Source organism: Apteryx mantelli, chromosome 19 (assembly GCF_036417845.1).
Source record: "Apteryx mantelli isolate bAptMan1 chromosome 19, bAptMan1.hap1, whole genome shotgun sequence".
NCBI classification, from domain to species: Eukaryota; Metazoa; Chordata; class Aves; order Apterygiformes; family Apterygidae; genus Apteryx; species Apteryx mantelli.
The window spans coordinates 3,429,428-3,456,424 of NC_089996.1; the positions used below are offsets into that span (position 1 = coordinate 3,429,428).

General features: G+C 40.1%; 3 protein-coding genes across 5 annotated transcripts in view; all 3 read left to right on the forward strand.

Annotated features, from left to right (window-relative positions):
• Positions 1–1,425: 1,425 nt before the first annotated feature.
• On the forward strand, positions 1,426–9,590 carry LOC106499408 (ketosamine-3-kinase-like). Of its 3 annotated transcripts, none has more exons than XR_010886055.1 (7): positions 1,426–1,608; positions 3,818–3,969; positions 5,584–5,675; positions 6,171–6,253; positions 6,646–6,768; positions 7,649–9,286; positions 9,414–9,590. XR_010886055.1 is itself a non-coding variant. In XM_067308215.1 (6 exons), the coding sequence occupies exons 1-6, from the start codon at positions 1,468–1,470 to the stop codon at positions 7,985–7,987; spliced, it is 930 nt and encodes a 309-aa protein (XP_067164316.1). In that variant the 5' UTR covers positions 1,426–1,467; the 3' UTR covers positions 7,988–9,590. The 3 variants fall into 3 exon arrangements, 1 of the variants encoding a protein (XP_067164316.1); XR_010886056.1 differs by having other exon boundaries at positions 7,649–9,115; XM_067308215.1 differs by having other exon boundaries at positions 7,649–9,590.
• Positions 9,591–12,355: 2,765 nt separating this feature from the next.
• Positions 12,356–22,289, forward strand: FN3K (fructosamine 3 kinase). The gene is made up of 7 exons (XM_013960854.2): positions 12,356–13,525; positions 14,503–14,684; positions 15,774–15,925; positions 17,260–17,351; positions 18,543–18,625; positions 19,493–19,615; positions 20,278–22,289. The coding sequence occupies exons 1-7, from the start codon at positions 13,477–13,479 to the stop codon at positions 20,614–20,616; spliced, it is 1,020 nt and encodes a 339-aa protein (XP_013816308.2). The 5' UTR covers positions 12,356–13,476; the 3' UTR covers positions 20,617–22,289.
• A 913-nt stretch (positions 22,290–23,202) lies between these two features.
• Positions 23,203–26,997, forward strand: part of TBCD (tubulin folding cofactor D) — a 136,215-nt gene continuing 132,420 nt past the window's right edge. Inside the window, exons 1-2 of the mRNA XM_067308544.1 lie at positions 23,203–23,250; positions 23,607–23,824. Of these exons, the coding sequence (XP_067164645.1) occupies positions 23,632–23,824 (193 nt within the window). The 5' untranslated portion in view covers positions 23,203–23,250; positions 23,607–23,631. The remainder of the gene's footprint in view (positions 23,251–23,606; positions 23,825–26,997) is intronic.

The window sequence follows — 26,997 nt, forward strand, 5'->3', positions numbered from 1 at the left end:
CCTTCCATCCTTTCACCACTTGCTATTTTGCTACTGAACAGGAACCATCAGAGGACTCTGAGATGTAATCCTACTGCACTAAACCTGAAAAAATAAAATTTCCAAAACCAAATCCAGTTTAAAAATTGAAAATACACATGAATAACTCAAAAATAATCTTAACTGCTCTTTGTCTAAACTACAATACAGCAACATGCATATTCATAGGTGTCTGAATTGCTCAGGAAAAAGAGAAAAATTCTTTAAAAAAAAACAAACAAAACACATCAGTGTAGTGAATAGGAATATAATCAAGAATAATGAAATACTTTTTCTAAAAAAGTAAAAATTGCCAGAAACCAAGATGAATTTGGTGATTGTAACCAGTGAGAAAATGATCACCACAGACATTTAAGGAGATACTAAAAATGAATAAAAAATCAGAAGGAACTCTTCCAGCTTTTACACTTGGAAAATTGTATTTTAAGTATTACAGCTAACAATAAACGAGTTACTTGCTAAATAAAAAAAGGAGTTTTAATGGGAAGAGGACATAGTAATTTACTTCAGAGCGATCCTGGCCATTGTTCAGTAATAGCAACCCGTTCTCATGATTGTTGAGGAACAGAATGAATTCGAGCATGTACCTTCATTATAGCCATAAAGCCCCCTAAATCGGAATATCTTAAAATTACTACCTGTTGTTACATATATTGCCCTACCGCAACATTTTTTCCTTGACATGTGCATCCTCTGCATTTATAGTAGGAAAGAATCCACCACACACCCCAGGGAAATGAATTAAAAAAAAACATATTTACAGTCTCTCTATAGACCAAATCATGCTCCAAGAAAAACACGGCTTTTGCAGGCAATATTTAGCCTCCTGCCCAGCCCCAGGGGGCTCCCCAGGGGCAGCCGCCCGCGCCAGCCCCCCCAGCGGCGGGCGGGGAGGCCCCCGCGCCTCCGCCCGGGCCACGGCGGCGCCGCGCCCGCCCCCCCGAGGCGGCGCCGCCGCGGCCTCCCCGCGCCCCGCTCTGCGTCTCCGAGGAGAAATTTCGCGCTTCCCGCTCGCCCAGGAGGAGAGCGGCGACTCCTCCCGCGCCTCCCGGCCACACAACCGAGCCCTCGCCCTCGGCCGCTGCCTGCCGCCAGCTCTCCCCGCGGCAGGTCCCTGATCCTAGCTAACCTCGCCCTCTCCGCCTCAGCCGCCATTTCGCCGGCCTCGCGCGCCGCGCAGGCGCACTGCCGCCCGCAGGCGCGGTGCCAACCTCCCTCCCGCGCAGGCGCAGTGCCCACCCTCCGCGCAAGGTCCCTCCCCCGCGCAGGCGCAGGCGCAGTGCCCCCCCCCTCCGCGCAAGGCCCTCCCGCGCAGGCGCAGGCGCAGTGCCCCCCCTCCGCGCAAGGCCCTCCCGCGCATTGCGCAGGCGCAGGCGCAGGCGCAGGCGCAGGGCCCGTGGCAGCGTCGCGCTGTCCCCCGCAGGCGGCATGGAGGAGGAGCTGAAGCGGGAGCTGGGCACCGCGGTGCTCCGGCCCACGGGGCACTCGGGAGGCGGCTGCATCAGCCAGGGCCAGAGCTACGACACGGACCGCGGCCGGGTGTACGTGAAGAGCAACTCCAGGCCGGAGGTGGGGGCCGGCGCCGGGGGGCGAGCGGGCGGCGGGCGGGCGGCGGTGGGGCGCCGCGCTGAGGAGCCGGGCGGCGGCGAGGTGCCGGCCTCGGCCCACGGAGGTTCGCCGGCCCCCCTGGGGCGCTAAAGTAGCGGCTGCCGCCGGGCTGAGAGGTGGCATCGCTGGGCGGCCTCTGCCCGGGAGGGGGTGGCGGCCGCTGCTGTGGGCCCGGGTCTGGCCGCCGGCACGTGCCTCCGTCGCGGGCTGGGAAGCGGCGGTTCTGGGGCCTGGCTGTGCCGCTGGCAGCGCTGGTGATCCCGGGCGAGCCCTGCAGCGGCCCGCCGGTGTCAGACCTGGCTGCGGTAGTGGCGGTGTCGCTGCGGTGCGTACGTTGGGGAAGCGTCTGGAGCGAGCGAGGAGATGCAAGCTTATCTATTGATGAGCTGTATCTTTCCTCGTTGTAACAAAATTGGTAATTTCTTGCACATAAGTAGCTTTTCTCAATGAATGGTATTTTCCGTAATTGCCATTTAAGATTTTCTGCCTTGTTCTTTCAGTATGGGGTACCAGCTACTGTAGAAGGCAGATAACTGCAGTTGATAGAGATAAGTAAAATACAAAATACCTGTATGGCATCCCTATTAGCAAAAGGAGAGATCAGGTGGAATTTACTCTGAAGGCACTTAACACTTGTGTCTGTCAAGGGAATGGTATCACTGGAAGAACAAAAGGCAGAACTTATATATATCTTTAATAGCAAAGGAATGTTTTTGAAAGGATGTGTGCAACTATATTTGTTCCAAATTTGTTCCCCCTTTCTGGTCATATAAGGGAGCTGGATGGAAAAGCAAGCACTGAGGTGATAACACAAGAAAATCCTGAAAGGTTGTTCTGCTTCACATTAGACAGAAAATAGTTTAAATTGGTAGCAACATAACAATTCCACTTAAACCTTTTTAAAATGTATATTTAGGTATACAATCCAGCTAGTACAAGGTAGAACTTAGGAAAAAAATCTGGATAGATCTTCTATTCAGCAGTCATTTCATTTTCTATGCTTTTGGCTGTGTCTGTGGATTCTGAATGATGATTAAAGCAAACTTTGCCAAACTGTATTGTAATACTGTGCTGTGTGTGCAGCAGTGGATATATATCAGCATTTTCTTTAGAAAACACTGTGGTTTTTACTCTATTAAAGTTAACACTTCAATCTAGTATGATGCTTTAGCTAGCGATACAGTATTTCCTGATTTCCTCTGAACAAAGGTATCGCACATCTCAGTAATTCAGCAGTTATTCTTGATCTCCTATAGACGCTAGAATTTTTAATCAATGTCTATTGCAAATAGTCCTTTGACTGTATTAGTACTAAAGTAGTAGTATTTTATTTCTATTTTGGTCATTGTATTTCCTTGCTTTTGCTTTTAGCAGATATTGTAGATTTCCCACGTGCCCTCTTCTGCCACCTCTGTCTCAGTCTTCTTGAGTAGCATTTCTTCACGTGCCTTGTGCCACTGAGGTTTATGGAGCAACTCGGAGAACAGATTTTACTCAATATGAATAACAGTTGCCGAAATAGATCCTAAGTTCAGCATGTCCTCAGAGTGAATGGCTTTGGTAGTAGCTTGGGTTCTAAAGGCTTCTGTGTGCGAGCGCAGTAAGGGGCTTTTGGCTACTATCATTGATATTCTTTTCCTCACATGAGGCAAAGGAAGCAGGCCAGGGAATATCATTCTGTGGACTGCAGATCGGACTGTCTTGAAGACTGGCATCAGTTATTTTTGCTGTGTTACTGAGCAGTCTGCGTGAGGAAAGACATGAAGAACACTAAGACCAGCACCATTCTTCTAGCTCGATATACATTGTTGCACTTATCTTCCTAGTCATTTGCAGCATAATCTGTTAATAAAGTTATTGCCTACATTTTATATACATGCAGTTTGCACACTTTCTGTTGTAAGCAGACTCCGAGTTACTTTTGTGATTATAGAGAATGTTAGAAACTAAGTCATTTCTATGTAGTAGGTTTATGAAGTGAGACTCCTGTAATTCAGAAATGACTGTCAAGTCTGGAGGTGTAGATCTACCTACCTCTCTTCCATGGTATAGCTCACTTGCCCCTAATTTTTTGTTTAAACTTTACAGCCTTGATTGGCTCTGTAAAAGAGCTTTGTTTCACTGTGACTACTGTTCATAGAGACTGATGCTTTCCTTTAATATTTGGCAGGCTAGAAGAATGTTTGAGGGAGAAATGGCAAGTTTGGAAGCCATCTCGAAAACGCAGACAATAAAAGTGCCTAAACCCATCAAAGTTATAGACCTCTCTGGAGGCACTACTCTGTTTGTGATGGAGCATTTGGAAATGAGAGGCTTAAGCAGGTAAAACACAGTATTATCTTGCTTATTTCAGCAAGAAAGTTTGACTGTTAGGGCAATTAAATCACTTACTTTCAAAGTGGAAATCAATTTTAATGTATTCTTTTAAGCAAGTCAAGATTTGGAAAGTTACACAGCAGAGAACTGTATAAAATACATCCCAATACTTCACCTAGCAGTGAAGTCTTACATTGAGGAGTGATTTTTTTTTTTTAAGTAACTAGTGATTTTCACAGTAAGGTTCTTGAGAACTGGGACTGGAAAATGACCTGCTTGATCACCTGTTTTGTGTACTTTTGTTTGGTGCAAGAACCATTTTTTAATATTTCTTGTCATAAGCATGCAAAGGCACCTCCCAAAGTGAATACATCCTGATTTTAATATTTTTAATAATTCTTATGTTGATTTTGATTGTTTAAAATCTTTGGCATATTCTTCCCTTCTCTGTGCAAATTCTTGGGGAAATTAAATATGATGAAGACATCTCTCCAATTCCATTAGGAAGGTGGGCATGTCCAATTTTTCATCCCAATCTCAGGACTTTCGCAGCTGTCTTAAAGATTTATTCCTCACCCTGCCCACTTGCAGAGTCTGTGATGAAGAGCCCTCAGTGAAGTCCAGGAGAAAAAGCAGAAATCCTGTTGTGTTTGTGCTGATTGAAAGGAAAAGTGTGCAAATGCAACCCTTGACATACAAATTTCAGGGGATGGCTACAGTCTATGTTAACAGAAACAAAATGAAGAAATAACTTTGCCTTAAATGACAGTGCCTTTAGGGCAGAGAAAGATGTGAGAGGTCAGAGACAGGAAAAGGAGCATATGGGAAGCTGCTGGCCACGAGAGTTGCTTGTAATTACTGCAAGATTTTTCTGAACTGTATAGAAGGTAAGCTTTTGTTATAAACAGATAAATGAGGGCCATCTGAACAAGTGATTAAGAGAAGAGCTGGACATGAGATCAGCGACAAGAAATGAGTTCATAAGCTCTTAAAATGCAAGGAGGTAATTTTCAACTGTCTTTGGAGATAGCTGCTGAAGAAGTAACAGGAACTTTGTTACTTTGTTCTGGCAGAGAATGCATTTTCTCTTCCATCTTCTAGGCGCCAGACATTTAGAGAGGGGAGGTGGTAGAAAGCCAGAAACTGAGGTAGCTGAAAGGTTAATGGAGGTTTCACTGAAGAGAGGGAGAAGGGGAGAAGAGGGAGACAAAGAAAAGGATGAATCCTACTTGTCTCTGTCTCACCAAGTCAGTTTGTCAAGAAAAATGCGTCATGTACTGTGCATTCTTTTCTTACTTGCTGAAAGCTAATACAGAATGAATATTACACAGAAATTAGAATCACTAGTGTCTTGTTGCTATGGAATTTAGGATCGCTGTTCACTTTCACTTTGAATTAGTGTTCTCAGAAATAACCGTGTAAGTACATTTTGTTCTCTGCTAATACGTAATCTTCACAGGAAGAAGAGGTGTCTCTGACCCTAATAGCTTGAAAATTTACTTTGCTGTAGATGTGGAACTTCTTTCATGTGCTTGATAAATGTGTCCAAGTAATTCCTTGTATATCAAGAACTGGATTCATTCACGTATCAGTGTTGCTAAGCATACTTTTGTTTCTTAGACATTCAGCAAAGCTTGGAACACAACTGGCTGATCTCCACCTTCATAACCAGCAGCTTGGAGAGAAGCTGAAGAAAGAGGAGAGCACAGTTGGTACAGTACACAGCTGTTTGCAAATTTAACCTAGTTAATAATAACCTGCAAAACAGTCAGTTCAAATAGCTTTTGTTATTTCAGGATAAGTTTGTCTTCTTCCAGTAGAGATGTCATGAAAATAGATTTGGAAGAAAGACCTAGGCAGGGGGTCTTCTTGTTTGCTTTTGTTTGCTCAGTTTGGATCCCTGTATGTATAACATTTGTTTGATTTGGGACCCTTGGGATCCTGAGCTAATGTTTCTGCAAGGACCTGGTAACAGAGGAGATATACTACCTCAAAATGTGGTGATGAAAATTATAATGTAACTTTACATCAAGTTTAAAAATCACAAAACAACAGCAACAAGTATTGTAATAAAAAGGGCATCGAGGTGCAGTTTTTTTATTCTCAGTAAAAAAAGTTATACCCTTCCATAGTTTTAAAGGTCCAGTTGCACTGTAGATATGTAGAATCTTGTTATTAGTATTGAATTTTTGTCTTTGATTTGAAAGGTAAAGGTCAAGGGCAAATGGAAGTCCAGTTTGTGGATCAATTTGGTTTTCATACAGTTACCTGCTGTGGCTATCTTCCACAGGTAGGTTGTACTTCATCAGACTGATAAAATTTTAGGATTATGTTATTTTGCTTTGAGTGACACAAATGGCCAAAATAATCCATAATGCAAATTCATTTATTTATATGGAGTTATAACAACAAAAACCATTGTTCAGCCTGCTAAGGACAGCACTTCAGCTGTGCTGGATATCTGTATATTTCTTCTTTCCTGTTTTTATTACTGAGAAAACTACTTTTTCCCTAACTTAATTTTTTAAGGTACCTTTCCATTAAAAAATAGTAACATTTACTGTCCTGGATACTATCAACAGGAAGGCTGTATTATTCTCCTAAGTTTTATTTGAAAAAGAAGAAAATCTTTCTTTTGTGTGGTGTAGAACTAATATCTGCTCTGCGATCCTGTTCCTTCAGGTGAACGACTGGCAGAATGACTGGGTGACTTTCTTTGCCAGACAAAGAATCCAGCCCCAGATGGACATGATTGAAAAGAATTCGGGAGACAGGGAGGCAAGAGAACTTTGGGCAAAGCTTCAGGTAGAAGAATTTCACTCACTTCTCATTATAGTGATACTAGGTATCAGTTGTTTAGCATTTCTTTTGTTAAAGCAGAATTTCTGTCTTTTTGTTGGTGTGCTCCAGGTTCTGTTGGTAAGAGACTCCAGCTTTTAGGGATTAAAATGCCCTTTATTCTAAGGTGTACCAGCTTCTGCCACACCACCTATGCTAATATCCCAAAGTGAATGAGTGCCAAATAGCACTTTGCTTTACTACATGGGAAATACTGGATCAAGTTCACGTTTCTCATTCCCTAGAACGTGTGCATGATGAGAAATACTTATTAGGAATAGTGTCCTACTTATTAGGAATAGAAGTCCTTCACATCATCTGTTCATGCAATATTTGCATCTAACTAAGCGACTGCAGCGTTAGCTGTTTGGTTACTACTTCATAGGAATCCCTTCAAGATTGATAAAAGGTTCCCAGTTTTTATTATTTTTATTTTTAAAGCTGATTAATATTGCAGCACTGAATGCATTTTTATATTTTCAATTTTTTTAATGCCAAAGAGCAACTGAGCTTACTGCTTTTGAGAAAAAATACAAAATGTAGTTGGTTAATACAAGGTGGAATCTCTAATAGCATAATTTCCGCACACTAGGCTTGGCAGTGGGATATGTGACTGGATGACTAGTCTTCAACTGCCAGCATCTATGTTAAAGTAGAAATCCAGTCGATCATCTCAGCAGCTCTATTGATCAGGTCCTATGCTGTTTCAAATTGCATTTTTTTGTTAACTGGCTTTTAAGAAGTTTGAATTAATGCTCTGTAACCTTTGCATGTATGTGGATAAAACCCTATAGTCACTCACCTTAAAATGTGTTACTGGTACATCTTGGTTTTTTTTCCCCTGCAGCTGAAGATAGCCAGCTTGTTCTGTGACACAGAAATTGTTCCTGCTCTCCTGCATGGGGATCTCTGGGGAGGAAATGTGGCTGAGGATGATTCTGGTCCAATTATCTTCGATCCGGCTTCTTTCTACGGCCATTCAGAGTATGAACTTGCAATAGCTGGGATGTTTGGTGGCTTTAGTAGTTCCTTTTACTCTGCTTATCACAGTAAAATTCCCAAAGCTCCAGGGTTTGAAAAACGCCTAAAGCTTTATCAGCTCTTTCACTACATGAATCACTGGAACCATTTTGGTACAGGATATAGAGGATCTTCCCTAAACATTATGAGAAACCTGATAAAATGACTTTCTGCTCAAGCAGAATACTTCCCATGTTACTTGGAAAACCCTGTGCTTGGTGATGCAACTACAGGCATGTAATGTTAAAATAGCTACTAGACCCTTGACCTTGTTGCACAGCTAAAGATCTAGAATCAATGAGTCCTGCTGAATATGAAGCATGGCATATTCATCCCTTTTTAGTGCAGTTGGGGATAATTTTTAAGAGGGAAATATCCAGGAAGGGGTTTATTCAGTTGCATAAAACCTCCGTTGGTGTCAAGGAGGCATTGTACACTTGAGATTAGGCAAGTTAATTCAAATCAAGTCAAGGGTAAATAATTTGGAAGAAGCTCTCTGTTAGGGACCAATTGTGCTTCAGAGTAGAGAAATACTAGCTAAGGATTTGCATTCACACCCTAATGGAAAACATCAACGGAGAAGCGCTTGTGAAATGGAAGATTGTTTTTCTCAGTTATTGAGGAGATGGCTAAAAAAGTTGCTCATAGTTTTTTGCTGTTTTTTCCCCTCTCTTCTGGATAGATTGCTCAGAATCTTTCAGGTCTCTTCATTTGCAGTTATGTGCATGAAAACAACGTTAACAAAATATTTTGAAAGTCAGCAAGAAAATTTTGTAAGTGGATTCATAAAAAGTGATTTGGACTTTCTGTTCATTTTGGTAATGCGGTTTTATGAGATGGAGACTGCTCCCTGTTCTGTTACAAAGCAGTGTGAGAATTCTTGTAAATTGTTCTGGGCATGTGCGTTTTGGTGCTTCATGGCATTCTTGTAGGCTGTTCTGTGTTTGCTGATCAGCTGGCTGCCATCAGGAGCAATTTTGTTTTCACCAGAGCTAGCTCCGTTTTCTTTTCTGGGTTATGTTTTTGTCCAATAGGGTGCAGTCTTAAAGCAGACTTTCAGGTAAGACACTCTGCGTGCATACAGCCTGTGAAGATGTTCTTACTCACTAATACGAACAATCGACTGCCATCACTGCCCACAGGATAATGCCATCAGCTCATGGTATGGGCTTCACATAAATTTTCTGTAATTTAGAATACAGGTGCTATAAGCTGACTTATTTTTCTTAGATCCCCACGAAGTGCGCTTTCTAGCTCTTGGGATAAGAAACATGAAACCAAAGGAGATTAAAAGGTAACTCACAGAACAGCTACTCTCCACCACTGTCATAGAAATACTTTAAAGATTTCAAGCACAAAGTTGCAGAATAACTATTTCTTGTACTTGCAAGACAATAACACTAAAACTGTAACTCTGCTGTTTTTGGTGTAGACTGGTAATGATATTTCAGTGCAAGTGTGCCAGGTAGGTGAGAGAGATGCATGATTCCTAACATGATTTTTAAATGTTTGGGAATGGCTTTAATTAAAAAATGTTTTTTCACAGGATATTGGCGTATAACTGATTTTTTTTTTAATTGCTGGTTTTGCAGTTATTTGGAAGAATTGATAACAGGTCTAGAGAAGACTATCACTTGATAAAACTTTCTACCCTTAATTCTACTAGTCTTTTCGCTGGCTGTTTAACTTTGGCTACAAAAAGTTCTAAAGCTTTGCTCCACAGAATAGCTTTTACTTGTTGCTTAAATAAAATAAAGTTTCCCAGTTGATTATTGTTGTCTGTGTTTTCTGAATTAAAACCTTACAGCTTGCTTTCATTTATGGGAAGCTACTTGCCTTAGCTTGTTAAAAGTACCTAGTTTGTTAGACGGTCATGGTTAGCAAAGGTGTTGGTGGGAACTTGGTCGTGGTTTTTAATCTGAAGCAGTGTCACTGAAAAAAATATACAACGTGCTGTTCAGTTACAATAGCATTTGAGGTTATATATGTTCCTTCAAACTTTATGTATGATACCAGCTATTAGGATATTGTAGATGAGACATTATGTCCTTGTCCATATCCTATCACATTCACCCGAACTTAACATTGCTTAGTGTAACTGATTGAAGAAATGCTGTGGTCAGCAGTCAATCTGGATAGTTCCTCAACTGTTCATATCCATATGCCCTTATAATAAAGTTAAGTTATTTAATAAAGTTATTTCATTTACAAATCTTCAATAAATCAATATCTTTAGTATACTAAAATACCTTTTATTATCAGAAGGTGAAAAGTTAAATGAAGGTGGATTCTCTGTCAATTGTAGCACTGAGTGATAAATGGTAAGTCCTCAGAGTTCACCTTTATCCAACAGACCAGAATCAAAATACTTTTGTGATTGCATTGTTTGCAGGTTATGAAAGTAGAAACAGCTATATTTAGGGCTTTAATTTTAGGGATATTAGGCTCGTCGTTTTAAGCAATGTTGTGCTACAATTAAAAACGGAAGGGGAGTAAAGAAGAATACAAATGGAATGTAATAGCTGGCTCTACTGTACCATGGATCCTTTGGTTTTGAGTTCTCATAAACAACGATTGAATCAGACAATGGAGAAGAGGATGAGATCTTTTCTGAGGACAGGCTGCTGGTTGACCCTTACGAAGAAGTTGCTGCAGTTCTGTAAGGTAATGTTTTCTTCCATAACATCTAATTCTGTACCACTCTCGTGATTCTTTTTGTTAACCCCTTTGTTGCATTCTGTGCTCTGGGCATGCCTTATATATTCAAAGTAATGAGATGGGACAACAGATGGATACAGACAACTAAGGAGGGAGATACCAAACTCTCACATGCCTGTCATTTTGATAGATATTTTTTACTGCTTTAATGCCAATTGTTGTCTACTTTCTGTATGTATGCTTAGTGTAGAAAAAAACCCAAAACACAGCTGTTATCAACATAATTGATTATCCCTGTTTGAACACAGTTAATCAAAACAAACAAGTGTTATCAAAACTTGCCAAGTCTGACCAGCACCATTTTTTTAGGCCTCCAGAATTTATACTTCTACTGTTAAAGGCTTTTATTTTAATAAGCAAATGAAAAGTGAAATGATGCAATGTGCAGAACATGACTCTGGGAGGAGAATTTTATAATATCTATTTATATATATGTATGTTAAAAATACACTTGAAGATTTTGTATATCAGATTGAGACACCACGTCAGTGTCTTCACATGTCTGCAATGTGAAGTCTTTTAATGACTTGGCCAAACTTCTATGGGAAGTGAAAACAAAAATAAAAGTCCTATGGTATAGATAGTTTTGTAGTATTTTTAAGTGATATTTTACCATTTTTGTTTAAAGGTGGAATTTTAAAACAGCATTAGCTTTGTACTATGCCTGCTGAAAACAGAAGTATAGCTAAGTCAGTGCTATGCACATTTGAAAAACTTCAGCCAAAAAAATAGAAATGTCATTCCTTCAGCTCTGCATGGAGCCCACATTTCTACTGAAATAGTATGTACTTTTAGTTCATGTATACCCCTATGCATCAGTGTGATTTTGTTGTTGTTATTTTAATTCTTGTAGACTGCTACCCTCTTTGCAACTGCAATAACTGCCTGAAGATATGAATGTTAATGTCTAGTGTTGTTTTCTTCCTGTTTTTCATCTTCACTGTTTTTCCTAAACAGATGTGGTGATTTTAACTGGTACTGGCCTTTATAGCGGAAATAAAAAAGAGTGGGAAGTGGTAACTTAATTAGTTTGTCTTGTAGGTGCCATTTGTGACAAAAGACTTTAGGAGAAAGTATATTTCTGGTAATTAAACCACACCAGAATCAGAATACCTTTTTTTTTTTTTCTTTGCAAGATAATATTCTAACAGATGATAGAAGCAGTTGTGAGCAGAACAAGAAAAAGGAGCCAGGAAATTAAATGGCTAAAAAGTCCACTACAAGCATAATCATGAAGCTGGGTCTCAGTCCAAGAGCCCGACAGTACTCACATAAACAGTCTTTTATAATTCCTTGCCATTAAGCAATTAATATTTTTATTTGTGATCTGGCCATGGTGCTGAATTGTTTGTGTTGCGAGATTTCATTTAGGTACTAGTGAGCTTTTTTTAAGCACTTCTGTTACTTAAAGCTCATTTGGGACACTTCTGAATTGTATTTCCAGTGTTTGAAAACAAGATGTTTGAAACTGATTGACTGAAAGCAACAAGAAGCAAAATGTTGTTAGGAAATTAGGCCTTTCACCTGTAGTTAGCTGGTTCAATATTGATCGAAAATGGAAGCGAATTGAAGTCTTTTGCTATCTCTTGGCTAATCTATAAGTGACGCAAGATACTTGAATTAACACAGTCCTGTTTCTGATTTAACCAAAAACAAAATGCCAGGATGCTCAAAGAAATGTCAGAGTTGGTAACTATTGGCATCCTCACTGGAAATCCTAGAAGTCCATGGCTTACTGGACTGCAGAAATTTCCAGTTCAGTAGTAAAATTGTGGATGAAGGTCCACTCTCCTTGTGTCTTTGTCCTTTGCAAGTAAACAGAAGAATGAATTATGATACCTTTCATTAGGCAGAATTAAGGGCCCTTACTGTCTGTTTTATTGCCACAACTGCATTCCTTTTCCCAGGTGCTTAGCTGCAGCCTGTATTTGTATGGTCCCCTCCCTTCGGCAGTTGGAGACTATTGATACAACGGCAGTGCTCTTTAGGGCGCCTCCCAAAACTCAAATTGCTTGGCATTTTCACTAACTGTAAATCAGAGTCGTGTGATCTGAATGCCCCAAACAGTCCAAGATCCACAGTTGTGATCAAGTTGTTTTGAGTGCATGTGCACTGGTTTACCATACTTCAACCTGCATGCTGAGCTCTTATGCTTTTGAGCTTTCTTTGATATGGGTATTGTCATTTTCTTTGGCAGCTATGGCCCTCTTCCTAGGCACAGATGCTCCATGACAGTGTATGGACTAGCTACTTAAGGCTCCTATGATAAGTGTTGACTCTTCATCTCCACCTTTCCCTAACACCACTTTCTGTGGCTTTATTTTGTGAATAATGTATTTCACACTTAGTATGTCAGTGACATGGGATTTTATGATAATTACAGCTGGTCTTCGTAGAAGGATTGTAAAAACAGTCACTGGTTACTTTACACACACCAACCAAGATAAAGAACCTTAAATGTGGCTTCTTGCTATTCTTGTGTATTCGTCAGTGTTTGAATCAGTGTTTCTGATTCCAGGTCATGTTTGTTGAACTGCACTTTTCCAGCTTGTACTCTCACTCTGTAAGCAGTGTCCTGCTCTGATATATCTGGATGTTAGAAAGGTTCCTCCTTAGGGGGACTTGTCCCTTTGAGGTCAGCCATATTCCAGTTCCTCTGTGTACTCTAAGAAGCTGTCTATGTTTTGAGAAATTACGTGTTTGAGAAATCACTTGTACTATACCAATTTATTCCACTCCTTTTAGGACTAGAACCATTTGGGAATGTAGTGAGAAGCTTACCTAAATGAAGCCAGTATTTGTAATCATTCCTTCCTTTGATTCATGTAAGCTGCTTGGTTTTGGCATTGTAAACTAATGGTATTGGAAAGAGAGAGAAATGGATGAAAGCACAAGTGAAGCAATGGCACAGAATCCAGAAAGTCACTGGAGAGAGGGATGGCATTGCTGCTCCAAGGGGGAACAAGATCTGCTGTCTTTTGCACAGGTTGTGACATGCTAGGACCCAGCCTTATTCATGGAACCAAATATGTTATCTTTATACAGACAGTATTTAAATAAAACTTGTAGGATCAGGGTTATGATAACGTGTTGCATTTTATACCTGAGAGTGTTGGTGCACTTTGCAAGTACAAAGTGATTAAATCCAGCAGTATCCAAGGGACCCTTTTTCTGTGTGAGAGAGAAAAAGGTGAAAGGACTTCCTAAAGATCATGTGTTAAACCAGGAGAAGCACGCAGGAATAGAATCCTAGATTGACTTATCACCTTCCTGATTTTTTTACCATAAATTTTCACTTAATAATGCCCAGCCATGAATACCTTACTGTCTCACTGACTTGAGGGCACTTTCAGGTAATAAAAACCTTTTTACTGATCTGCTAGCGGCAGGATTGCGTCCTGAGGCAGAAAGAGTTCTAAAGAGCTCATTGATGACGATAGGTCTACACAAAACAGTTATGAGCAGGGGGAAAAATAGTACTTTCCCCCTATTTCTGTTGGCTGATAAGCGGTCAGCGGCATGATTAAACTGCATCCTGTGGACTGCAACGTTGTATTTTTCATATCTCGCTAATGACAATAATGCAACAAACGTGCACAATTTGTATTGTTGCCTTTAGACTCCCTCTAGTGGCTTTGTTTAAAAATTACCTCTTCTACCAATGTGAACACTGAGCTTAAAATAGAAAAACGGGTCCAAACTACAAATACCAGCAGCTCTCAGCACAGTTGAGAAAGGACCCCAGGACACACCTCTCAATTTTATTCTAGCAAATATTTCTAAAGATTTTTATTTTTTATCTAAAACTATAAAAGCCCATGGAAAACCAAAGCATTTCTAAACATTATCTCTGGATTTGCTTTTTGTTTTAGCTGCTATTTTTTGATTTGGTGGGTGGCCCTTTCTACCTCATAGCAGAGTGACAGTGAGGGAAGGACCCAGACCTTTAATCTTGTTTTGCAGTGGATTTAGCAGGAAACAGCTGCAACAGCCTGGAAATTACCATGGAAAAGATACTGAAAACAGAATTGAAAACTTCCATTCTGAAGGCATTTGGAAGCTCGGGAGGAGGATACATCAGCCAAGGCCAAGGCTATGAAACAGACAGTGGACGAATATTTGTTAAGATCAACCACAAGTCTCAGGTTAATGCTAACAGATATTTAACTACTAATATTATTGCATATAGAGAGCAATATATGTTTTTTAAAGTTAGCAGTTGCTTGTAAATGATGGAGAGCTGTGCATTTTCAAGCTTTGGATTATTCAAGCTTTTCTTTCAATTTTCTTTTGAAAGCTGTAGTGTATATTACATCAGGTATTAATGCAGTGGGTTTGGTTAATGCTGCATGTGGTGTAATGCAGTATGATAGCCCTCAACAACAGGACCTGGCATTGCTGTATGGAGGAAAAAAAGGCCAAGTGAACAGTTGCTTTTGTCGTACTTACAATTTGGAAAAGCCTAAAGCTGAATTCGCATTCACTGCATTCCTCTTCATATTTCAGCTGGGAGGATAGAATAGTGGGAGGGAAAGAGAGAGGGAGGGAGAAAACAAAGGGTGCCAATGCTGAAACTCATGCATTTCTTGAAAGCTACAGATTTCTCAAGCTTCTCCATTATTTTCTGGGTTTCTAGCAGTAAGATTATCGCAGTTTTTGGGGCTGAGCTCTTGACTTTACTATATAAATGTGGTACTAAATTGTCTTTTGTAACCCAGTGCATCAGAAATTTGCTTATCAATATCTAAAACATCCCAAAATTGCTGTGAAGAACAGCATCTTTACCTTACAAGTACAGAGTATAGGTTTAATGTTTGTGCTGTCAACTCCATCTGGTGGCCATTGACCTGCATGGAAAGAAAGAACCAGTTTAAGGATGCAATCTTTTACTTCATTTAGCAGTGATCATCTGTGGTTTTGAAGGAAGAAGTCTTGGGTATTTTCCTCAGAGACAACAGTTACATCTCAGTAGTTTGATATCGCCATAAGTAACTGGGAATTCAAGGTGAAATATTTTCTATCCTACTACCCTGAGATGAATTTAGGGAAAAGAAAGAGATTAAAATCCCACTGAGGTAATCAAACGAATCTCCCTATGTGTACTGAAACCTCACTGCAGCTACATTCTGTTATCAAGAGGAGTTAACTATTACGTTTGAAAACAAGGCTATTTTTCAAAGAATTTGTTGCAGGCATCCATAGTTTAGCCCAAGGATGTTCTTATTCCTTGACAGGCTAGAAAGATGTTTGAAGGGGAAATGGCAAGTTTGGAAGCTATTCAGAAAACCAATACTGTGCGAGTGCCTCAGCCTATTAAAGTGATTGACCTTCCTGGAGGAGGAGCAATGTTTGTCATGGAGTACCTAAAGATGAAGCATCTCAACAAGTATGTCTGCACTTCTCTCTCTTTTTCTTTCTACTGCATTTTTTTCAGAGTATTTTCTTATATCTGTGCTCAGTCAGAGAGATTCCTGAAAAGAACATCTCTGTTCTCTTACAGATACAGCTTAAATCTGTCAAGATCCATGTTAAAATGTGTGTGCATATATATATGTACACTCCCTCCCCATATTTAGCTTTTCTCTGACCTTCTGCCTGCAACAGTAATGGCACACTATGGCTAGTCTAGAGCTGTGTGTGATTGCTGGCAGACCGGTCCACATGTGCTGATCAGTTGGATGTTACTAAAGTGAATAGGAAAATGGCTCACTTTTGCCCATCTTTCCCCCATGAGATTATTAATTTGAGCTTCTTTTCCCAGCCTATCAGTTTTCATTAAACTTACAGGCTCCTTATGTCTTTGAGACCTCTGGTCCCGTATCAATACAGTCGAAGCCAACCAACAAGCTCAAAGGCACTAGGGCAGAGAAGAAATAAACAGGTAGACAACGTGACTGTATAAGCCTTGTTTCCTTAGTAAACCAAGCTGAAAATGGAATTAGGCCTTCAAGAGTCATTGCCGTCATTCCCCTGCTCTAAGAGAATGTAGTGATGCCTATGTGTCTTCTGGCAGTTGTTTGCCAACTTATTCTTATTGGGAGAATAATGGTGATTCCACAGCCTCCCCTAACAGTCCATGACAATTGTTTACTATTCCTAATATTAGGAAAGGTTTTCTAATGTCTAACCTGAATCATCTTTGTTGCAATTTTAAACCCATGATTTCTTTTCTACCCATTCTAGACATGGAGAAGAGATTGTTTGCTTTCTTGCAGCTGCTGTTAAGTATCTATGCACAGAAACTAACTGTTTCTCTTTAGTCTCTTTTTTAGGTTAAGCAACCTCAGTTAATTCAATTTTTTGCTCATGGCTTCTTTTTAGACTTATCATTCTTATTTCCGTCCAACTGATCTTGAAGTGTGAGGCCCAAAACTAGATACCATGTTTTGTTCTCTGCTTATTAAAGTGGAGTTGACCAGGAAGATTACTTAATGGCTTTCACGCTGTGCTCCTATTTATACAACCTTGTGTTATGTTTGCTCTTTTTGCAAGAGCATATTATTGACTAATGTTCATTTTATTATCTGTTATAAACCCTTTCTACAGAGTTGCTGTCTAGCCATTTGCTCCTTATTACGTATTTGTGCAGCTGAATTTTCCTGGCAAATATAGAACCCTGTACTTGTTCATATTGAATTAAGATTTTTTTCCTGTAGTGTTTCATAATGTTTCATTCATTTGTCTTGTTTCAATTTTTTTTTTTTTTTTTGGAAACTATAGATATTCTTCAAAGCTTGGAGAGCAGATAGCAGATCTTCATCTTTATAACCAGAGGCTTGGAGAGAAACTGAGAAAGGAGGAACACACAGTTGGTAGGGTATAGATACCATGTACTAAAACCAAAATGAAATAATTCATTTGCCTGTGACAGTGTTGCATTATAATTTTAATGATGATTTTAATGATGTCTCATAAGACATGTCCTGTCCCTATGCCAAACTTCTCAAAAGTACATAATATACAGAGTAACTATAATTACTCTTATATACATTAAACAAATTTTATCCTTTTAAACTTTACAATACTCAGTGAATATATTTTTAATTCTTAATTTTGTACATGCTTTGTTATATAAAAATATGTTGATACTGGAATTTAGTAAGAAATAATGCTAATAAGTGATATTTATAGCTTTCAACTTTTCTTAAACCAAACTAAAGATTTGGGCTAGATGTCCCTTTCAGTATTAGGTAAAACTTTCAGCCTATCAATCTCTTGATCTTACAGACATTCTCTTTTTTTATTTTTTTCCCCTGTCAGTTCAACCAATTAACTTACTACAGAATATGTACCATTTAGTAAACACGCAATGAAATTCCCCTTTAAATATATTGGGGATTTTTGAATTAAAATATATAATCTAATCTATAACAATTGTTGCTTCTTGAAAGCAATTATAATTCAGCATTGTAAGGTCATGATCCATTTTCCACTGACATCAGTGAAAGTACCTTCCATCGTTCTTTGGAAAGTGGATTAAGACAAAAATGAACAAAATGAGAAACCATACAAGGAATTCTACTTCTTTTAGCATGATTAGTATTAAAATCTGATGCCCAATTTTGTTTCTGCATGTTTCCCATGACTTCAGGAATGGACAGAGTTTGACCTGTAGTGGTATACCTATTACATTCCATTATTTTTGAGAGAAAGTCAGATTACTGGCAAGTCGCAAATAATTCATGAATCAAAAATAAGCCATGTTTAGTGGCAACATGTTCCAGTGTCAGCTTACAAATCAGAGATCTAGGTTCTGTTCCTGAATGTGTAACTCAGTTATCCAAATAAGTCACTAATTGTGCCTCTGTGTCCATTCAATATATTTGAGGTTAAGATATATTTTTTTTATCTTTAGAGGAGACTGTGACCATGAAATAAGTGCAACTTATAAGTGTCCATACTTAAAATTATTTGTTTTGCCTATTGTCTGAAATTTAATTCTGTATTTGCAGACTTTTCTGTGTAATGATCTTTAAACTTGTTATATTTATTTTATTTCTTAGGTAAAGGTGCAGGTCGCTCTGAGTCTCAGTATGTGGATAAGTTTGGATTCCATACAGCCACTTGCTGTGGCTATATACCACAGGTATGTTCCATGTCTGTGAAGTTAGTATGTACTCGTACAGTTTTGCAAACTCCCTACACAAAAGCTTGTTTTATTGCATTCAGCTTTATGATCACAGCTTTGCTTTCAGTGTTTCATTTTGATCTGATGGTGAAATGAATGTGATGGCTATTCAGTGGCATGCAGCAGCAAGCAAGTGCAGCGGTTTGGACAAGAAGTTAAAATTTATGTAGTGGTTTTTCAGCTTCGTGACACTTAACAAAATAAATATCCCTTCATAAGCCATATCTTTGTTTTTATTTTTTCTAAGCCCCTACTACATAGATCTCAAATGGCAAAATCCACTGCTTTTTAGAGCATATAAAACCTCATGTAAAACATTGGAACAGGCTCTCAGAGATAAATCAGCCATTTCTGACTCTGCATATGGCAGAATTTCATTCAACTATTTAACTGAATGAACTTTCTATGTCTGAAACTCTTTGCTGAGTACAGCTTTTTACCAAATTAGGAATTCATTACCTAATAAAAATGAACTGTCCTCTTAAATTTCCAGAATGATTTTAGAATATAATATGGAAAAACTGAAATAGGCTTACTAGAGAGTCTCCCTCTAAAATATATGATTAAGAAAACAGAATGACTGAAAATAGCCAGAACCTTAACTTATATCTCATGTTAAAGACAGCCCCACCTAAGCATGGAAGAAAGTACCACTCCCAACTGAACAATCAACCAAATGTCTAGTAACATTGTTTAGGCCATATTAACGTTGTTTAGACTGTTGTTCCAGCAGCGAACATTTTAACTTGATTTCTATGTATTATTAATACTTACTATGCATATGTTAAAATTGTTTGTTATAAACTTCTGTATCGTATTTTTAAGGTGAATGAATGGCAGAGTGATTGGCCTTCTTTCTTTGTACGTCACCGACTCCAAGCTCAATTGGATTTGATTGAAAAAGATTATGGAGACAGAGAAGCAAGAGAACTTTGGTCACAGCTAAAAGTACGAACCATGTCTTAAATCTGTTATTTGTGAAGTTAGAAAATATGTACCAGTGGAATTCTAAATGTTTTATAGCAAATTTACATGGCTTTTAGTGAACAGGAATAACTTCACAGCTGGTCTAACGCCAGTTAGTTGAAAAGAATTCATGTTGCTCTTTCATTTTTTTAATGGATATTAAAAATAAACCTCTAAGTCAGCACTGAAATTTATTTCTTAGAATATAGCTAATAATAAAATAGGAAATTGCATCTAAGAATTAAGTTCCATAAAAACTGAATGTCCCCATGTTAACAGCTCAGGGAGGACCACAGGGTGTTGCAATCTTCTTTGCCACTTAAACCATTTATTTTAAATGAAACTTATTTTATATTTCTTGTGACAGCCCAGAGTGTCAATGTATGAAACAATACATTAATAGTAGACATTGATACTAGGGTGTGAAATAAATGATTTGTTAAGCACTGTCAGGAATAAGTAAGAACATTCATTACCGACTTGTAGTTTAAGTTTACGCTTGTAGCCATCACTTCAAAAGTGCTCCATGAGGGCTGAAAACAGGCAGTATTTGATCGGTTTTCTTTTATACTCTATAGTGTTCTGCTTATTCAATATTTTTTCAAAGCTCCTGAACTGTTACGTGTTTGTTCATGCTCTTTCAGCTAAAGATTCCTGAAATGTTCTGTGACATAGAAATTGTTCCTGCTCTCCTGCATGGGGACCTGTGGGCAGGGAATGTGGCTGAGGACGACTCTGGGCCAGTTATCTTTGACCCTGCTTCCTTTTATGGCCATTCAGAATTTGAACTGGCGATTGCTGGAATGTTCGGTGGGTTTAGCAGCTCTTTTTTCTCTGCGTATCACAGTAAAATACCTAAAGCTCCAGGATTTGAGAAACGAAACAAATTGTATCAGCTCTTTAATTACATAAACCACTGGAACCATTTTGGGACAGGGTATAGGGGCTCTACCCTAAATGTAATGAGAAAGCTTTTAAAGTAAACAAAAACATTTGAGAAATTCTGACATAGTCCCTGCTTATCAGAAGTAACGCAACCTAGACGTTAATGTTGATGATAAAACACATGACAGATGTAAAAGGCTTAGTACACTTTAGAGCCTCACTAAATGTTAGAAGCGATTCTGTTATTTTTACTGTATATTCTAGTTTACTACCACAGATTCATACCACGCTGAAGACAGACCACATCGTTTGTGAAAAGTTCAGTAGGCTGGAAAAGCAGCGTGACAGTCAGGCTAACCTTGCTGTTTGTAGACTGTCCTGCTTGCCGCATTGCCATGCTCTTTTGCATCTTACCACTTCTGCCGTTCTATCAGCAGTTTGTTATTGAGAGCTACTGTTCTGGGTTTGTGGTGCTGGAAGTAATCACTGGTTTCTTACCTCTCCCCTTTTTTGTTGGCTTTTCCTTTTCTCTTCTGTGTCTGTTTCCATCCCTTTCCTCATTTATGTTTCTGTGTTTTCTTTCCTTCCCCTTGTAAGAGTTCTGATCCAAAATTTAATTCAGATTCTATGAATCTGGAAACTAAAACCTTCTCTTTATCTGAAGAAGAGTAGATTGGGCCCTTTGGACTGCACTTTGCAAGCATATATAACAGCATTTCTTATATTTTTTGTACTTAATTTAACAATTTTCTTAATAGTAATGTGTCTTAGCTATAGTAAGATATGTTAGTAGGTTATGGTATGATAGTAATGTATATTTAAATAACTGTACAAGCATATCAGAGGAGGGAGGCTTAGCTGGTTGATGACAAGAAAGCATCTATTATTGCTGCAGTGCTGACTTGCACTTGATTTTTTTCAGTTCTAGAAAATAATGTATGCTAGGCAAAACTAGTCTGTTCTATCACTGCTGGTTTATTGAAGGAACAATGTAAAAATGGATGGTTTAAAAATATTTTTTAGTATTCCTATTTGCTTTATTTTTACAGAAAAAATAGGCAATGAGAATTTTGGGAGGAAAAACATGTAACAAACATGCTGGCATACAATGTGAGGAAGAGTACATTAACAAGTCAATCTGTTTTTTAATGGAAGAAAGTAGGGGTAAAGAAAGTAAATATACGTGCAATCCTACAAAGGCTTAGGCGAGTTGGAAAATCTGAATTAGACTGACTAAACCTATGTCTTTATGCTTTGGATGGTTGTAATGCCTGATACTTAAAAAGTTATATTCAAAATGTTCAAATATGTTTAGACCTTTTTTCAGCTTTACATGGTATTGCTATGATGAATAACATTATTCCAATTAAGGAGAATATAGCAGCCACTGAAACAATTTTTTTCCTTATGTTTGCTACTTTGTAAAAGATTTCTTTTAAAGTTTAAAGTTAGATTTTATAAATTATAACATTTAAGTAATTTGAATTTAATTCTGTGTGAACATAATACAAATAGTTTAAAATTTTTACTTTGAATTTGGGCTACAATGAGGTGAATTTGTCACATTGTGTTTCTAACACTTGATACAATTATAATAGTGGAAAAGTGGAATAATGGTGCTAGAATCCAGCTACAATTCCAGCTGGAAGCTAGAAGATCCAGGTCTGAGAAAACAGCAAAGTGCATGAGAACTAGTGTTTATTAATGTTAAGAAAAATACATGTGAACTTAAGATCTCTCCTTGTCAAATAAAATACTTGCCTTGCAAAAACTAGATACTGGGTGTCCCTGCATCTTATGATTGTGGTTTGCGTTAAAGAACTTGAGCCTAAAGATGGACATTCGGGTATGGATGGAGTTGCTGGATACTACCTGTCCTAACTTGAGCCTCTCCCTGAACTTCCTTTATAATCAATGGAGGGAAACCAGCAGCTCTTAAGGTGACTTGCCTCACCGCAAACCACTGCTGCAGTTTGTCAGTTGGACCGATCCTTTGGGTATATTTTCCTTAAGTAAAAAGCTGGGGTGACTACTCAGTTTCTACTTCAGACTCCAATTTTAGTTTTATAGTACTGGCAGTACAGGAAGAGAGAAGTGGGGAATTAATGCTGGTAGGGTGCAAGCGTGTGGGGAGAAGAAGAAGGGATGGAGATGAGCTATCAGCTTTGGGGTGACCTATGACCACTGAGCTCCTGCGCTGAGACTCCCCTATCCGCACCAAAGCGCTGCGTTACACGGGTAAGAAGGGCGAGGTCGCGGGTAAGGAGCTGCGCTCCAGGGGCCTTCCACCACGCGGGTCGCAGCCTCGCACGATGCCGGTGCTGCTCCCGCTCCGGGGGGGCCCGGGCAGGCCCTGGGGCGGGGGGCGGCGGCGGCGGCAGCTAACGGCCGCCGGCGCCATGGCGGAGAGCGAGGAGGGCGTCTCCGCTCACTGAGGAGAAGCCACCACCGCGCTCCCGGCAGACGCATCGCAGGGGCCGCACGAGACGCCGGCAACTGAAGAAGGGGCCTGGCGCGTGAGGGCGCCGCGGCGGCCGCCCGCCCGCCCGCAGGGGCGCTGCCGGGGCCGGGCTTCCCCTCAGCCTCCCGCCCGCCGCGCTGCAGGGGCGGGGCCGCGCGCGGGCGCGGAGCCGGCTCCGCATCCTTTCGGCCTGTGCGGCGCCCCGTAGAGGGCGGCTCCGCCCGGGCCGGCGCGCGGGGCAGGCGGTGGGAGCGCAGCGGCCGTTGCCAGGGTAATGCGCGCGGGAGCTGGCGGCGCGGGGGGGCCGGGCTCGCGGTCCCCGGTGCTGGCACCGGCGTCGTCGCCCCCTTTCCTCCCTCCCACCCCCCGGGAGCCACGGGCCGTGCTGGGGGGCTGGGGAGGGCCGGGCCGCGCTTCCCGCTGCTGCGGGAGCCGGGCGCGGCGGGCCGCATGGCGGCGGCGGCGGGCGGGTGGGGCCGGGCGGCGGCGGGGGGCGGCGGCGGTGGCGGCGCCTGAGGGGCGCGCGGCCGTGACGGGGTGGGGGGCGGTGGCCCGGCCTCGCCCGCCCGCTCCGCGCCCGGGGGCTCCTGTGACCGCCGCGCCGCGTTCGTGCCCTGCTGCTGCCAGGGAGCGCTGACGGGCGGCCTGGGGCATGGCGCTGAGCGAGAGGGACGGCGATGGCTCCGAGCAAGAGGAGAGCAAGAGCCTGGAGCCGGATGTCATCGCCCGCGGAAACATTCTGGAGAGCTTCACGGAGAGCCAGGAGGTTAGAGGGCTCATCGGTAACCTCAGAGCAGTGTTTGGGGACCTGGTGACTCGAGAAATGACGACTGAAAAATTCATAGGTAAGCACAGCATCCAAAGGGGCTGCGTTCTTATACTGCTTAATACAAAAAAGCACTAATTTCAGAATAGAAACAATAGGAACAATGTTTGGACTTTACTAACAAATAGTTTGGCCATATTTTTTTCTAACTCATTTTGTTTTCCAGGTATATGTTCTGTTCTGACCCAGTAGTTAAAACTCAGGTCTTGGATTTAAGAAATCTGAATTTTGAACCTTGCTTAGCCACCTGTTTCCTATGCAAATACAGACAGTAATTCAGTTAAAGTTTTCAGGAGTGTGTGCAAATTGCAGGCAAATGGTTTGACATGCAGAAGGCCTGCTGTATGATTTTCAAGAAGTTTATTATCTGCAGCTTGCATAGATTTTGATGATAAATATAGCCATACAGTATTTCTGAGAACCAAGCAGTTATTTGTTCAGCGATCTGATAGCCAGATTTAGAAGCTCTCACAGAGGCAGGGGCTGCCTTTAATGGTTACTGGAACTTAACTGACAAATTTATCAGCTGCCAAAAGTTACAGTTGTGAGAAAGTTCACAAAGGTGAGAAACACATGCAGCTCAGTAAAAATAGTAAAAAAGGGCATATGGCATATGGCATATGTTAAAATGGTGCGAATAGAGAGGAAAAAAGGTAGAGTTTGTTTATTATTGATCATAAGTTTGTATATCTTTATCAAAAGTCAATATCTAGCTACTTGCTAGAAATACATATATTTTGTATTTTAAGATTGTAATTTCATATTATGAGTTTTATGTTTCATAGAAAATATAAAAAGTGGATTAACACAAGTGAAAAGGACAGCTGACCCCATACAGACTGCCTAGTTGTTTCTGAATGGAGGCATCTCAGATCTGACTTAGTAGCCCTGGTTCTGTGCCGTATAATGAAAGCTATGCAAGCACTAGACCTCAGTTGAATAACGGGTGGTGTTACCATGTTCATGTAACAGTGTCCTAGGTAATTAGCCTGTTAGACTGCTCACCTGTGGAATGGATACAATATCTTGGCCAGATAGTTTGCAAAAGCTAATTCAGAGTTTCGTGTATTTACAAAACAAATTATTTTGAATTGATTAGCATTTTGCAAATACTTTTGCAAAAATTGTGAAATTACAAAAACTTGCTAACAAAAAAAAATATTGCTACAGTGTCTGTTTTCGCCAGGTAGGCAAACAATAAACCAAAATGTCCCACATTTAGATATCTGGCCTTGCTGAAGTTATTCAGTAGAATTATAAATTACAGCAGGAAACGGACTCTGAAGTTCAGTTGGCTAAAGATGTAAAACAATTCATGGACAGACTGTACTGGAATAAGGAAGCCTGTATGAAAAGTTGTTTCATCTGCTGCCTGTGTTCCAGTGTTGAGGCACATCTATTCCTCCTGCTGTTTCCAAGAAAAAAAGACACAAAAGATATAATCATGAGCACCGTTAGGTTCTAAATTACTTGTAGGTATGAGGAAAAGAGGCAGCCAGCACTGTAAATATTGTAATAGAAGCATCTGATCTGTATATTGTGGCAGTCGTGACAGCTCCCTCTCTATCACTTTTCTGTCCATGGTTTTGGAGTTGTGTTGCTGATTATTCAGTACTGTGCTCCACTAATTTGTGATTATTAGTCTCTCCTGCATCCTTGATTGATTTAACGGATCATGAGTCATCTGAGGAAGTTAATGGTGAACATGTAACTGCTCAGAAAGAAGTAGCAAGAACACTCATATTTATGTTGATTGTTCAGTGTCATAGGTGAAAAGGCAGAATTTGATGGGATAGCAAAGCATGTTCTGAAAAATCTCAGTCTCTGAAAAGCCATCCTCTGCTTCTGGAGCTGATGGTCCTGCTGTGCCTTGCTGTCCTTCACGTCAATATATACTGTCTCCTTGTATTTATGTTGTCTGTATTTCTGACCTACCTGCATGCATCTCTCCTCTGTCACACTGATGAGAAAAATTGCTTGGCTATCCACTGAAACACTAACTTTTGCACTTCCTGGGCACACGTCCTTTGAAAATTGGGGGGTATGGCTGTATAATCCTGATCAGAAGAGCATGTCATTGCCTAGTGTGTGCACGCACGTGTGTGTGTGTATATACATACACAAATATATATACATATATATATATACACACACTTAACTTTGATAGGCACTGTGCATATTGTTCAGTATCTGGTTTATAAGATTTAGTGTCATAAGGCGTCATTTGACGCTTCATGGGCAAAAGAGGAATGTCCCAAATATGCTAACAGATTAAGTGAGTATATGGATATAATGTTGAAGGTTAGGGAGTAGCTTAATCTGTGTGCAGGATTATTCAGTAATGACCATTTGCAGAGGATTTTAACACAGATCTTAGAAGCATTCACAAAAATCTGTGGTGTTCAACTTTTTAATCTACTAGTATAATTTTGTAGGAAAATTTAGGAAGATCTTTTTCTGAAATAATAACATTACAAAAGCTTTTATTTAGTTCGTTCTCCTCAATCAACGTTTTCATTTGGGGTCTTATTTTAGATTGCTAGACTGTGATATGGGAAACCAAATTAGCAGGATAAGGAATTGCAGTTAAATTCCATTTCTGATTGAAAGCTATTGCTGTGAGTGTTGGTGCCTCTTCTTGCATTTGCTAGTTCCATTGTTTGTGTGCGGTTTAAGATATCATTAATTTAAATGAGAAGTTAGTGTTGATTAGGATCTGAGGCTCATCTCCTTGTAGTAAACAATACTTTGGTATTCCAACAGAATTGTAGAAGTTAGTGCAAGGATACTGTTGGACTGGCTGATGTCTTGAAAGTAGTTGTGCTGTGTCATCCCGTGGTCAAACATAGCTCTGTTGAACTTGTGTTATGTTTTAAATCCAGCTGTTGCTATGACCAAGAGGAGAAGGGTAAAAGGATTAGAGAACAAAATTGTTGGGAGAAACAAATGCAGGAAAAGGAAAGGTTAAGAAGGTATTTTAGTTTTAAGTAAAAAAGCCATTTTCTGACCAAATATCTAAAAGGATCCAGGTAATCATCAGTGCAATATTAGATAGTTTTCAGGAGAGATTATAAAACAAACTTTCATTTCTGTAGCTGCTTTGCATTGATTTCAGGTTTAAATGGAAATACTTCTGTTTCTACAAACTGTGGCAACTTGTTCTTAGTATTTTCAATATTAAAATACATATGA